This window comes from Sciurus carolinensis, chromosome 12 (assembly GCF_902686445.1).
Source record: "Sciurus carolinensis chromosome 12, mSciCar1.2, whole genome shotgun sequence".
NCBI classification, from domain to species: Eukaryota; Metazoa; Chordata; class Mammalia; order Rodentia; family Sciuridae; genus Sciurus; species Sciurus carolinensis.
In genome coordinates, this window is record NC_062224.1 from 86,728,504 (window position 1) to 86,740,645 (window position 12,142).

At 37.7% G+C, this 12,142-nt stretch overlaps 1 protein-coding gene across 1 annotated transcript in view; it reads left to right on the top strand.

The window, feature by feature from the left end:
* The first annotated feature begins 6,934 nt into the window (after positions 1–6,934).
* Positions 6,935–12,142, top strand: part of Kif14 (kinesin family member 14) — a 56,141-nt gene continuing 50,933 nt past the window's right edge. The window contains 4 exon segments of the mRNA XM_047520833.1: positions 6,935–7,758; positions 7,761–8,265; positions 10,076–10,330; positions 11,608–11,695. Coding sequence (XP_047376789.1) covers positions 7,197–7,758; positions 7,761–8,265; positions 10,076–10,330; positions 11,608–11,695 — 1,410 coding nt within the window. The 5' untranslated portion in view covers positions 6,935–7,196.

Genomic DNA, 12,142 nt, shown 5'->3' on the forward strand with positions numbered 1-12,142 from the left:
CTGTGATTAATAGGTGTATGATATCAGGCAAGTTATTTGTTTGGAAACTAGTTTCTCCCATCTGTAAAACAGCAATAACCATAATAATCTTACAAGGTAATGGAGTTAAATGAGATAATGTATGTGTCTTACACCAAGGAAGGACTTAGGATTTGCTAGTCAGAATGATTCAGTCTAGTAAATTTGTTTCTCGGCTGAGAAAATTGCAATTAGGAGACTTGTCCACGATCAAAGCAGGGAAATACATCCTACATGTTAATAATTTAAAAATGTGAAATGGACTAAAACATAACAGATTTGTATCCCCAAGAGACCATTAATTAACATTAGTCAATTATTTTTCTTTAAATCTTACAAAATCCAGAAGGCTTCAAATTGTGCTGGCTTCACTTCTGAAATTGTGTTTTATTTCAGATTGTCTCCCTCTGGTGGACTTTTTGAAGAAATACTTGCTTTCATTATCAGAATTACTGGTTTGATGATTTGCTCAAGAGTTCACCTTTGTCAGCCTGGTTCATATAGCAGAGCTTCTAGAAAACTGTCTTGCCTAAGTGGGAGTCTATTCAGGGACCCCAATTTAGAAGGGTGGAAGCAGGCCGAGAGCGACTGCTCCCTGATACCTACATGAGTACCAAGAAGCACGTGCGAAGACACACAGGGTACATTCACAGAAACTTAAATGCTTTGGAATGGCTGAGAATGAAGTGCAAGGTATTAGGGGTGGGGCCGTGGCAGAAGGCGCAATGGCAAGGCCAGATCATGGGACTGTCAAGTTCTATTTATGTTTTATTTTGTGGGTAAAGGTAATTGTATTTATTAGAATTGAACTGAAAAAAAAAATTGGGCTGCAGAAAACCTAAATAGTAGATAATTTTAAAAATGGCCATTTATTTCTGTCTTACTTAAAAGAAGTCAGGAAAAGCTGGGTGTGGTGGGGCACTCCTGTAATCCCAATGACTTGGGAGGCTGAGACAGAAGGATCTGAAGTTGGAGAGAAAGTGAGTATTGGCCTTCAGGGAATTTGAATGAAGGCATAGTGACCTGTCCTTGTCCCTATCATATCCTTTGTCCAACCATGTACCTCCAGGTTAGCATCCTGCAAGAGCAAGCTGTGGACAGACATCCCAGCAGTATTTATGGGGAATATCCCAGACTCTCTTGCTCATTGGTACCTTTTTCTCCTTTAACTCCATTCATAAATTTACTGATATCCCAATAATTTGGGGCTTATTGGTCCTTTCTTTCTTCTTGGTTTTAAAGACAGTTGTCACTTCTTAACAGTTTCTTTAGGACACAGTCTTGTGTTCTCAGGGTGAGTTCTATCCTTTCTGCCTCCCCAGGCTAACAGCCCTGACCAAGTCTCTCCACATGAATCTGCAGGGCCTTACAGCCCTCTAGACCTGGTGCACAGCTCTCTAAGGGGAGCCTGGACATGAAGTGAGAGAATGAGATAGAGCAGGATCTAGAGAGTAAGAAGAGCTGGGTGGTGGGGCATCTAATTTTTTTCAGATGAGAGAAGTGCTGAAGATGGAATGAAGTCAGGAAAAATCTGATAAAGGGAGGTCACTGGGAGATGGAGAAGATGAATCCAGGACACAGGAGCAGGAGTATCCCTAAGTAGTATTTCTCTGAAGTCAGAATGAAAGAAAGGATTAAATAAGTTAAGTTCGCAGCTGGCAGAATTAAGAAAAAAATTTCTTATGCAATTAGTTCTGATTTCATTCATGTTTATGGTGTCCTTATATTCCATGCAATGTGCCAAGGATCTTATGCATTCTCTATTTTCATATGCTGTATTATTTTGATCTAAATTATTTGAGTATTAACTGTATATAGTCAAACATGTAACTACTTAAATTTATATACAGTAGTATGTCATGTTTTAAAAGTTGTTTCATTTATGTTATCTAATTTGATTTTTCTATCAATCATTGATGTACTATCTCATATTACAGGTAAAGAAGCCAGGTGAGTGGTTTTGCAGAAACCACTGTTGCCCAAAACTTCCTGCTAACAGTCACTATCAACCCCACTTTCAACCTCAACCCCACCTAGGTTTATCCAAGTGCTGATGGTGAGCTCTTGGGCTCTTTGAAGACAAAATTCCAAAAACAGCAGGAAACTTTCACACTGGTAACACTGGGTTAATAGGGTTTCTGCTTTCACAGAATTATTCCAGGATTTATGTGCTGGGGGCGGGGGTTCACATGCCATAATGGCACTGGTAGCAGATCTGTCTATGGGGATAAATTTGACAATGAGAACTTCTTCCTGAGGCATACCAGTGCTGGCATCTTGTCCATGGCAAATACTGGACTTAACGCAAAGGATTCCTAGTGTTTCATCTGCAATGCCACGGCTAAGTGCTTGGGTGTCAAGCATGTGGCTTTGGGGAGGGTGAAAGAGGAAAAGAGCATTGAGAAAGCCCCGGAGCCCTGTGGGTCAACAAATGGTAAGATCAGTCAGAAGATTGCCATTGCTGACTGTGAACAACTCTAGTACTTTTGACTTGTTTTTTTTTATTTTTTATTTATTTTTTAGTTGTCAATGGATCTTTATTTGATATATTATATTCGTTGCTGAGAATCAAATCCAGTGCCTCACACATGCTAGGCAAGTGCTCTTCCACTGAGCCACAGCCCAGCCCCTTGTTTTTTCTTGACCATCAGACCTTTCCTTCTGTGACTTAGGAGAGCAGCCCTCTACCCCATCCTACTTCCTTTGTGCTCTGCAGTTCTTGATGTTCCAAAATTTCCTTATTCCCCTCAAAGTCCAGCTCAGATGAAGAGTTAGGTTCATGATTATAAAATAAAAGGGAAATAGCAGTTCTTCAATTCTAATCTTCTAAAGGAACTATTATTTTAATGAGTCAAACTTGAAAATATGGGACCTTTTAAACAGCTGCTGTGTTGGCAATGACAAAGCACTCCCTCTGCCCAAGTGGGAGAGCAAGGCTCTGACACTGCCAGCTGGCTTCGTGTTGAAGGCCTCTGCATTCCCGGGGTCAGGCAGGATCTGGTCCCTGCCTCAGAGGAACTGAGCCTTGAAAAGAATTGAGAAATGTCAGATTCCTTACTCTCTGCAAACCTTGTACTGGTCAAATCTTCCTCTCCTAGACTCATTTTTCTTGTCTTCCTTCAAAATAAGCACACAGAGTCTGCATTTCTTTAAAAGTTAATCAAATTGGAGCAAAACAGAGATTAGTACAGCTCCTTCTTAGAGACAATATTTCATTGTTCTTTTCTAGTTTTTAACAGAGCACAGTGAGCCCTTTACAAAAGAACTCACTATTTCATCTTATTGGTTATTTCTAGGGATTAAATGCTAATCCTCATCCTTCATAAAATGTGTCATTTACCATCATAACAGACAGCCCAAAATGTACAATCCTAGTTCTTCAGCACTAGCCTTGAATAGGGCTTTTCAGTGCTTTGAAGAATTACATTAGGCTGTATAATTTAGACACTAACATTTATTGAGTAATAATCCTGAACCAAGTTTGATGCTAAGCACTTTGCATACATTTTCTAATTTAATCCTCATAATGACTCTTCAGGATAGGTAACATTATCATCTGCAATTTCCAGTTGAGGAACCCGAGTCACTCAGAGGTTAAGTGAATTTCTCTGCTAGTCAGCTTTGGACAGGATTTGCAGAAAAAAGTGCCATCTTAGTTTAATAACCAAGAGATGAAAATCCCTCTTGTGTAACCTGGAGGTAACAGGTGGCTCTTGGTTTTGTGGACTCAATCCTGTGGTTGGAATTAAATCAGGAGTTTATAGCAGAGAAAGAGTAAGAAAAGGGGAATGTGGCTATGTTCTGTGAAGGTCCTGTGAAGATTCTCTGCCAGTCACCAGGGAGATAAGGGTGAGACAGATAAGGTCCTGCTTCACCTTGAGCTCACAGTCTCATGGGCAGATTGTGACTTAGTCTATAGACCCAGCATTGTCTGATTCTGTTTAATTTTTAATAACTGTGTAAATTAAATGAACACAATAATTGTAATGCATTTTATTAGTTTTTCCTCATTTTTAAATATTCAAAGTGTTTTCTTGGGATTGGGCATTTAGCTTTTTTCCCAGTTTGGGGCTAGTATGGATAGGGAATATTCCCATGAACTTTCTGGTTTCTACTAAAATATTTTCCTAGTAAACTTCTATTATGCAGTTACTAGGTCAAAAGGTATGAACACCTTTGTGATTCTTCCAATACATTTTCATACTACTTTCTAGAATGGTTTGTTAATTCAATCGGCAAATATTTATCAAGCATCTATGATATGTATCAGGCCTATACTAAACACTAGTAAAGCACTCTGAACACATATGGATTCTGTTCTCAAGAAGCATTCAAATTTATATTACTAGATATGTATATTTTTTATTTTGGTGCAAAATCACTAGCACCAAAATGAAAGAGTTTTTTAATTCTTTTTTTAAAACTTGCTTTTAATGTTTGAGTGTTCGCATTATATTTTATAGGTATTATTTTTGTATGCATGTGGATAATTTATGTAAAATTTTATCATTTATAAATTTATTTTCCTTATAAAATTAAAAATTCACAACTTTGTCACAAATATATATTTTTTGTTATTTTACATTTTACTTCTATTATTTTGAATCATATAAATTAAAAATTCTCATGTTGAGTTTGTCAGTCTTCTCCTTTGTCATACCCTCTTTGCTTATCAACTGAATGATCCCAATAGATTTGACAAATATATTCTATTTTCTGACTGTTTTTCTATCACTAAATTTTGGAGGGTTTTTTTAGAGTGAGCTTTAGAATGAATACTTTATCATCCAATTTTTATAGATAGTTGAAGCTACTTCTGATTTCCTTGTCTATTCTGTTGAATACATTTCCATCATGTACACTTTTGCTCATTAAAAAGGTATTATTGCTTTAGAATATGTGTTTGGCCAGAATCTTTCCCACTAAGCTGGTTATTTTTCGGAGTGTATTGTCATTGGAACATTTATGGAAACTGAATTAAATCTTATATTAGCTTTGGACTTGTAGTCATGCCACTTGCAAGTTATCTGATCTTTAACAAGTTTTTAAACTCTAAACCTCAGTTAATCATCGGTAAAGTGAGGATAATATTAATACTTATCTCAGAAGATATTCAGGATTAAATAAATCATGTAAGACATTTTGTTTTCCATCTCAACGTCCTGCATAAGAAATTACTAGAAAAGCGTTCATTATTAAGATGAAACTGGGGATAGGCGGTCACTTAAAATGTGAAGTCTTCGATGTAAACCGGACAGACTATGCTTCTATTTATATTAAAGACCGACACGACTGTCCCTGTCATGTTTTTCCTCTAAAACCCATTTTAGCTGGTGCCCGCAGCAGCCTAGATTCCTGCCAGGCTTCTACTGGAATTTGCAGGGGCTGGAGCAGAGGCCCAGGTAGGCGTGACACTGTTGCCCGGGAGATGAGGGCGGGGCGGGGCCCTTCACACACACAGGCCAGAACCCAGGCACCGGCGCTTCCGGGGGGCGGGAGGAAGTGAAGGTGCGGCGCACGACGCGACGTCCAGCAGCCAATCAGAAGGCGCGGCGCCCATTCAAACTGCGGCCACCGCGGGAGCCAGCGCTGCCAGCTGCGAGTGGCTTGGGGGTGACTTGGGCTGTGTCCCCGAGTTGGTGGGTACTGCAGAGGCGCGAAGGAGTGTTGGGGAGGGCGTGTAGGTGCTTCCCCTACCGACGACCGCTGCGGGGCGGGCTGGTGTTCTTAGCTGGGTCGGCTATTCTGTCATCAGAACTCTGGGTTGGCGGAAAAAGGGGTCCCGGAAGGAAGGGCTTCTCGCAGCAACTCTGTCACAACCCGGTGCTGCTCTGCCTGCTTGGCTTCACCGTGGAGTCTCCCGGAGTCGGTCGGCTCTAAGAGGTACATTGCTACAGCGAGTAGCCGAGAAACAACAGAAGAATCACCGGGGTGTTTTGGTTTGGATTGTGACTTATTTTTCTTACATTCTTTCTTACATCCTTTTTAAAATGTGGCGAAACTCCTCAAACAAAAATAGTATTGATTTGCGTAAGTAGCAAATGGTTTTTAGTTGCAGTGGGGTTACCAGAATCTATCCTTGCCTTCTAATTCATTTCTTAATAGGAAAATCTATACTTTGAAAAGTTTGAAAACTTGACAGAAGATGTTTATAACCTGACGATTTTTTTTTTTGTAACAATGACCTGTTGTTTTTATGTAAAACCTAAAAGTACTTAATTTGTTCCTTAATAGCCATAATCTCTGAATGGTTTTGGCCAATGTCAGTTTACAATTATCAGACATGCAAATTGAAAGACTTGTTTTTACATCCCTCTAAGGAGTTTGATAGAGTTGACTAGAAGCCACGTCGCTCAGCTGTCACTACTTTTTTCTTTACTTTAATGCATGATAGATACTGTTGCATATATTTACATGCACACCTGTCTAGTTTGTCTTCTAAACGTTAAAGGGCAGGTGACAGTAGGCATCTCATCTAGCATAGTTTTTTTCAACACAAGCAATTACTTTCTAGTACTTATGTCTGTGGTACTTATTTGCCAATTATCTGCCTTGTGACATCAGTGCAATTTCCTCCATAGGCATTGATGTATTCAGCATACATCCAATAGGTGTTTATAAAAATGCTTTGCTCTGGACTGATGTATGCACTAGGATTTCCTTAAGTACTTTTTCCCACTCCCCACACTGCAGGTAAAAAAAATTTTTTAAAAATCCATTCTGATGTGTCTCTTAAGACACTTGGTCCATTTGACCTGATATAAGGGCTCTCTATGTATTCCTTTTATTCTAAGAAGGTGGGAATGGGGGTCTGGTCCATCTTTGAAGTTTATAGTATTTGTCAGATACCCTGGCATATAATGGAACACTCAGTAAAGAATTGTCAAATAATGACTGAAAAGTCTTTGAGGACAGATTTGTCAGAAGTGATTTGAAGACAGTATCTCAGCTGGAGGCTGTGATTTATTCTAATGTTTACCTCTGAGAATTTACTTTGAAAATTGGAGATTCCCTCTATTTTAAAGCTTGTTTGTAGTTTATGCAATCTAAATATTTTTTTTTATTTATGTTTAGCAGATATTTTTGGAAAATGATATAGAAAATGACTGGAAATCAAATGAGCATCCAAAGAAGAGCTTAGGTTCTTAACATTCTTTTAAAAATAACCTGCTTCCAAAATGTCAGTACACACTGCTCATAATAGAAATCACAGTGATGTCCTTGAAATTCCTTCTTTTTCTAAGAGTTCATCACGGAGTGCCCTCACCCACAGGCACTTGCATTTGAAATCAGATATGTCAGAATGTGAAAATGATGATCCATTGTTGAGATCTGCAAGTAAAATCAGAGACATAAATAGCACTTATGTTATTTCTGCCTGTAAAAAAACAGGAGATATGCCCCTTACCCCTAATCCTGTGGGTAGATTGACACTTCAGAGAAGAGCCACAAGGAACAAAGAATCATCTTTACTTGGCTGTGAGTTGGGAGACACAACTGAAAAAATAGCAAATCTTACATTACAGCGTCGTGCTAAAACAGATTCTGTGGAAAAGTGGAAAACAACACAGAATAGGGGAGATGAAAGAGACAACAGTTGTGCTTCACTGGAAACTAGAACAAATGTAAAGATTGTAAATAGTGACAAAAACTGTTTTGTTGAATCTTCTGTACATTTAGCTGAAGACTCAAAAGACATTGAAGTGATGGTTGATGAGAAACGTAAAGAAACATTTCTGTCCTTAGTGGAGCAAATGAAAATGTTGCACATAAGTACTCAAGGAATAGAGGACCCATTGGTTCCCAGGGTCTGACTGAAGTTGTTAGATCAGGATACTTGGCAGTGAAACCTATTCAGAACAAGTCGGATATCAAAGTGTCAGGAACAGGAAACTTGTATCATAGAAATATTGGGAAGGACCCTGCAAAAGATTCAAATAAGTTTGGAAGCTTTGAAAAAAGAACCCCTGTGAAATGTATAACAGAAAACAAATTGACACCAAAGCACAGCACACCTCAGCTTAAAAGCCCAGCTACATCAATACTGAAAAATAGGATGCACAGCCTTCAAGTTAAGCCAAGTCCAAAAATCTCTCTTTTTGGAAATAAAAGGGAAAAGTCACAAGAAAATACACTCCCTCCTGAAGAAGAAACTGTAGTTCAGAACACCACTGCAGACATAGATGCCCTGAAAGTGGAGAATAGTCAAGTGACAGTGGCAGTACGTGTAAGGCCTTTCAGCAAAAGGTATGTTATCCATTCTAAATCTAAGACCAAGCCAGCACCATATAATGTGTCTTTAATTTCTCTCTGCTTTTAGAAAGTCAGTGTAGTATTCATGCATTTTCAAAATTTTTGACAGAGTTTTTATTTCTTTAAGTTTTATAAAAACTTAAGTTTAGTTGTAGTATGTTATTTTGTGTATAGAAGTTTATCTATATATATTGCTCTTAAGAAGTCTAAACGAGTCACTTAATTCTCTAATCCATGACTGGAACTTCCACCTTTCCTCTAAAAAGAGCCATAACAAGTCATTCATTTCCCAAAGAGGTCTTTCCAGAACCCTTTCTAGAGTGGTGATCAATAGCATCATCATCTGTGACTGATCTATGTGGTGATAAATACAGTGGCAAAAAAAAAAAAAAAAAATTCTCCAAAGGAGACTGTGGGCGGTTAGTCATAGATTAGAGATAAGTTTAAAAATAGTAAGTATGATAAAATGTGAATGTGGAATCTAATTATTTTGAAATACTTTAAGGGAGTACAGTAAAAACTTCACAGGGTCAGTAATTTTTGATGCTGTGTGTCTAAGCAAGTTAGAAGTGAATGTAGTGACTGCTACTTTGAGGAAGGAGCCTCCTGTCTGGACCTAAAAAGTCATAGGTAAAGGCAGCTTATATAGTGTTAAAGGCGTTTTTAGTGAAAACACATTAGTGATAAGGGGAAATAAAAGGCTGAGTTGTTTGGAGAAAGTCAGGAAACCTAACAGAAAAAGCCTTAACAGCCTTGGAAGGAAGAGAGGCAATAGAAAGAACAGAACTGGTAAAGTAGAACCTAGTAAGAGACCAGGTCCCTGATTCTAGACTCAGACAATCCCTAAAAACAGGCGTGGGGCACTTGTCAAATTGATGAGGCAGATGTTTCCAGGATAAATTTGATTTAAATTAAAGCAGATTCTAAGGGAAAGAGATGGGAGAGTACAGAAGGGGTTAATATCTAGGGCCAGACAAGGAGTGATACTGTTTTTCTGTAGATCTAGAGAAGTGAAAGATTTGCATTTAAGTCTGAGATGGAAGAAGGATGGACATGAAGATTTGTGATTTAAGGGAGGAAATGTAGTGGAAAGAGAGACCTTTGGAGCGACAGTGACAACAACTAGTAGCCAAAAGAGACTTATGATTTAAATTTGTTGAATTGTATTTCATGCCAGCTTTATATAGATTTGTACTTCAAAACTTCTGTGTAATACAGATTTCAACTAAAGTGTACAGGTAGATTATAATGTATAGTTCAAGAGAAAAAGAGGAAAAATGTTGTAAAAGCCAATTAGGTTTTCTAGACAAGAAATCTGAAATTCCATTTTTCCATTAGTGTTATTGAAGCTCTAGAAAATATGTTTTGGAAACCCATTTGAATTGAGTTTCCTAGTTTTCCACATAAAACTAAGAATTACCTTGCCCTGGAGCAATATTAAATTTAACTAGTTTTGGGGAATGGGGATATAGCTCAGCTGGTAGAGTGCTTGCCTTGCAAGCATAAGGCCCTGGGTTCAATCTCCAGCACTGCAAAAAAAAAAAAAATTTTTTTTTTTAACTAGTTTTGGACTGGGGCTGTAGCTCAGCAGCAGCATGCTTGCCTAGCATGTGTGAGGCACTGGGTTTAATGCTTAGCATCACATTAAGAATAAATGAATAAAATAAAGGCATTCTGCCTGTCTACAACTACAAAATATTTTTTTTTTAAATTTAGTTTTGAGGGTCTTATTATATTTTGTGGGAATAATACCCACAAAAATGACAGTAACTTGACTTCTTTATCTTTTTTTTTTTTTTTAAAGAGAGAAGATTGAAAAAGCATCTCAAGTGGTCTTCATGAATGGGGAGGAAATATCTGTGCAACATCCAGACATGAAACAAGTTTATACTTTTATTTACGATGTTTCATTCTGGTCTTTTGATGAATGTCATCCTCATTACGCCAACCAGAAGACAGTCTATGAGACACTGGCGGAACCACTCCTACAGAGAGCCTTTGAAGGCTACAATACCTGTCTCTTTGCTTATGGTCAGACTGGCTCTGGAAAATCATATACGTAAGTTGTATTGCACATAACGATTGTTTAGAAATGTTTAAATTTTCGGACTGGGGTTGTGACTCAGTGGTAGAGTGCCTACCTAACACATGTGAGGCAATGGGTTTTATCCTCAGCACTACATAAAAATAAATAAATAAAGGTATCTACAACTAAAAAAAAAAATTTAAAAATTTTTTCTTTTGTGAGAAGTAGCATGTCAATAGAATGTAGTTTTATTCTGTTAGGAACTTATATTTGTCCTATATTAACCTGTATGAGCCATTGTCAACTTATTTGGCAAAAACATGACTAGAAATTTTGGGACATTTTTATGTATCAAGTAATAGATAACTTTTACTTTATTTACTTTGCCTTATGCAAGTACCTGGTTTTATTTTAAAAAATTCCAAGGAAATATTTTAAAATCAATTAAAGATAAGACAGGATGGTAGGATAACCATGATTGACATCAATTAATTATGTTTCAAAATAACTAATATAGAAGATTTTGAACGTTCCTGACACAATGTACTATCTGAGGGGATGAGTGTCCCAGTTATCTTGATGTGACCATTACACATTGTATCCATGTGTTGAAACATACCACTGTACCACATAAATATATGTAATTACTGTATCAGTTAAAAAAATATTAAAAACAAAGCTTGGGCTGGAGTTGTGGCTCAGTGGTAGAACATTTGCTTAGCATGGGTGAGGTACAGGGTTTGATCCTCAGCACCACAAAATAAATAAATAAAATAAAGGTATTGTGTCCATCTACAACTAAAGAAAAAAATTAAAAAAAAAAAAAAAAAGGCAAGGGGCTAAGGTTGTGGCTCAGTGGTAGAGCACTTGCCTAGCATGTGTGAGGCACTGGGTTTGATTCTCAGCAACGCATATAAATAAATAAAATGATACCTTTCCTGGCAGGAAATATTCAGAATTTTAATAGCAGTTAGCATTGAGTTCTTACTAAATTCCAGGCACTGTGCTTATAACCTTTGTATTGTCTCACAAACCTTTGAATTAGATACTTCTGTTATTCCCATTTTACAGAAGAGAAATTTGAGGTTTAGTGAGGGTACATATTTTGTCCAAGGCCACAGCTAATAATTAGTAAAATAAAGATTTAGATTAAGGTGAATTTGGCTCCAGAGCCCTGATTCTTAGATATTAACTGTGAACTTCAATTAGCTTGTTTCCAGCTCCCTTTCCAACCCTATTTCCCTGAAAAGAATTTTTAAAAATCCCCAAACTAATTAGTGTTATTTCTCCATGTATAATGTATTTTTCAGGATGATGGGATTTAGTGAAGAACCAGGAATAATTCCAAGATTTTGTGAAGATCTTTTTGCTCACGTAGCCAAAAAACAGACCCAAGAGGTATGTTCAAATTCAAATCAGCATCACAGCCACTAAGGAAATGCCTAATATAAGAAATAAAAGATGCTGTTCTCATTTCCAGGTCACTCTTCTTTAAAACAGTGGTGTGGAAAGGGTGGAAGGGGATTCTACATTCAGAAGCAGTTCTTCCTGGTAGACATCGATAGAGGTGTTACCTCTTTCGTCCTCTCTGCCTTTCTTTGCTTTATTCCTTTGTGTATGTACAGTGACTCACAATGTGATAGTTACATCCATTATATGTGTCTCTGTAGTCAAGCAGGTGCACCACTTAGAAAAGGACAGCAGGCAGACTCTTGGGCAATGTGAAGCTGAGAGTAGTGAAGCTGGAGTTGGAACCCACATCCAACTTTAAAAAGCTGTGCTTTCTCAGCTATCCTGTAGCTGAGCAGTTCCATGCTGGCTTCCTCTTTCACTTATTCAGTCTTA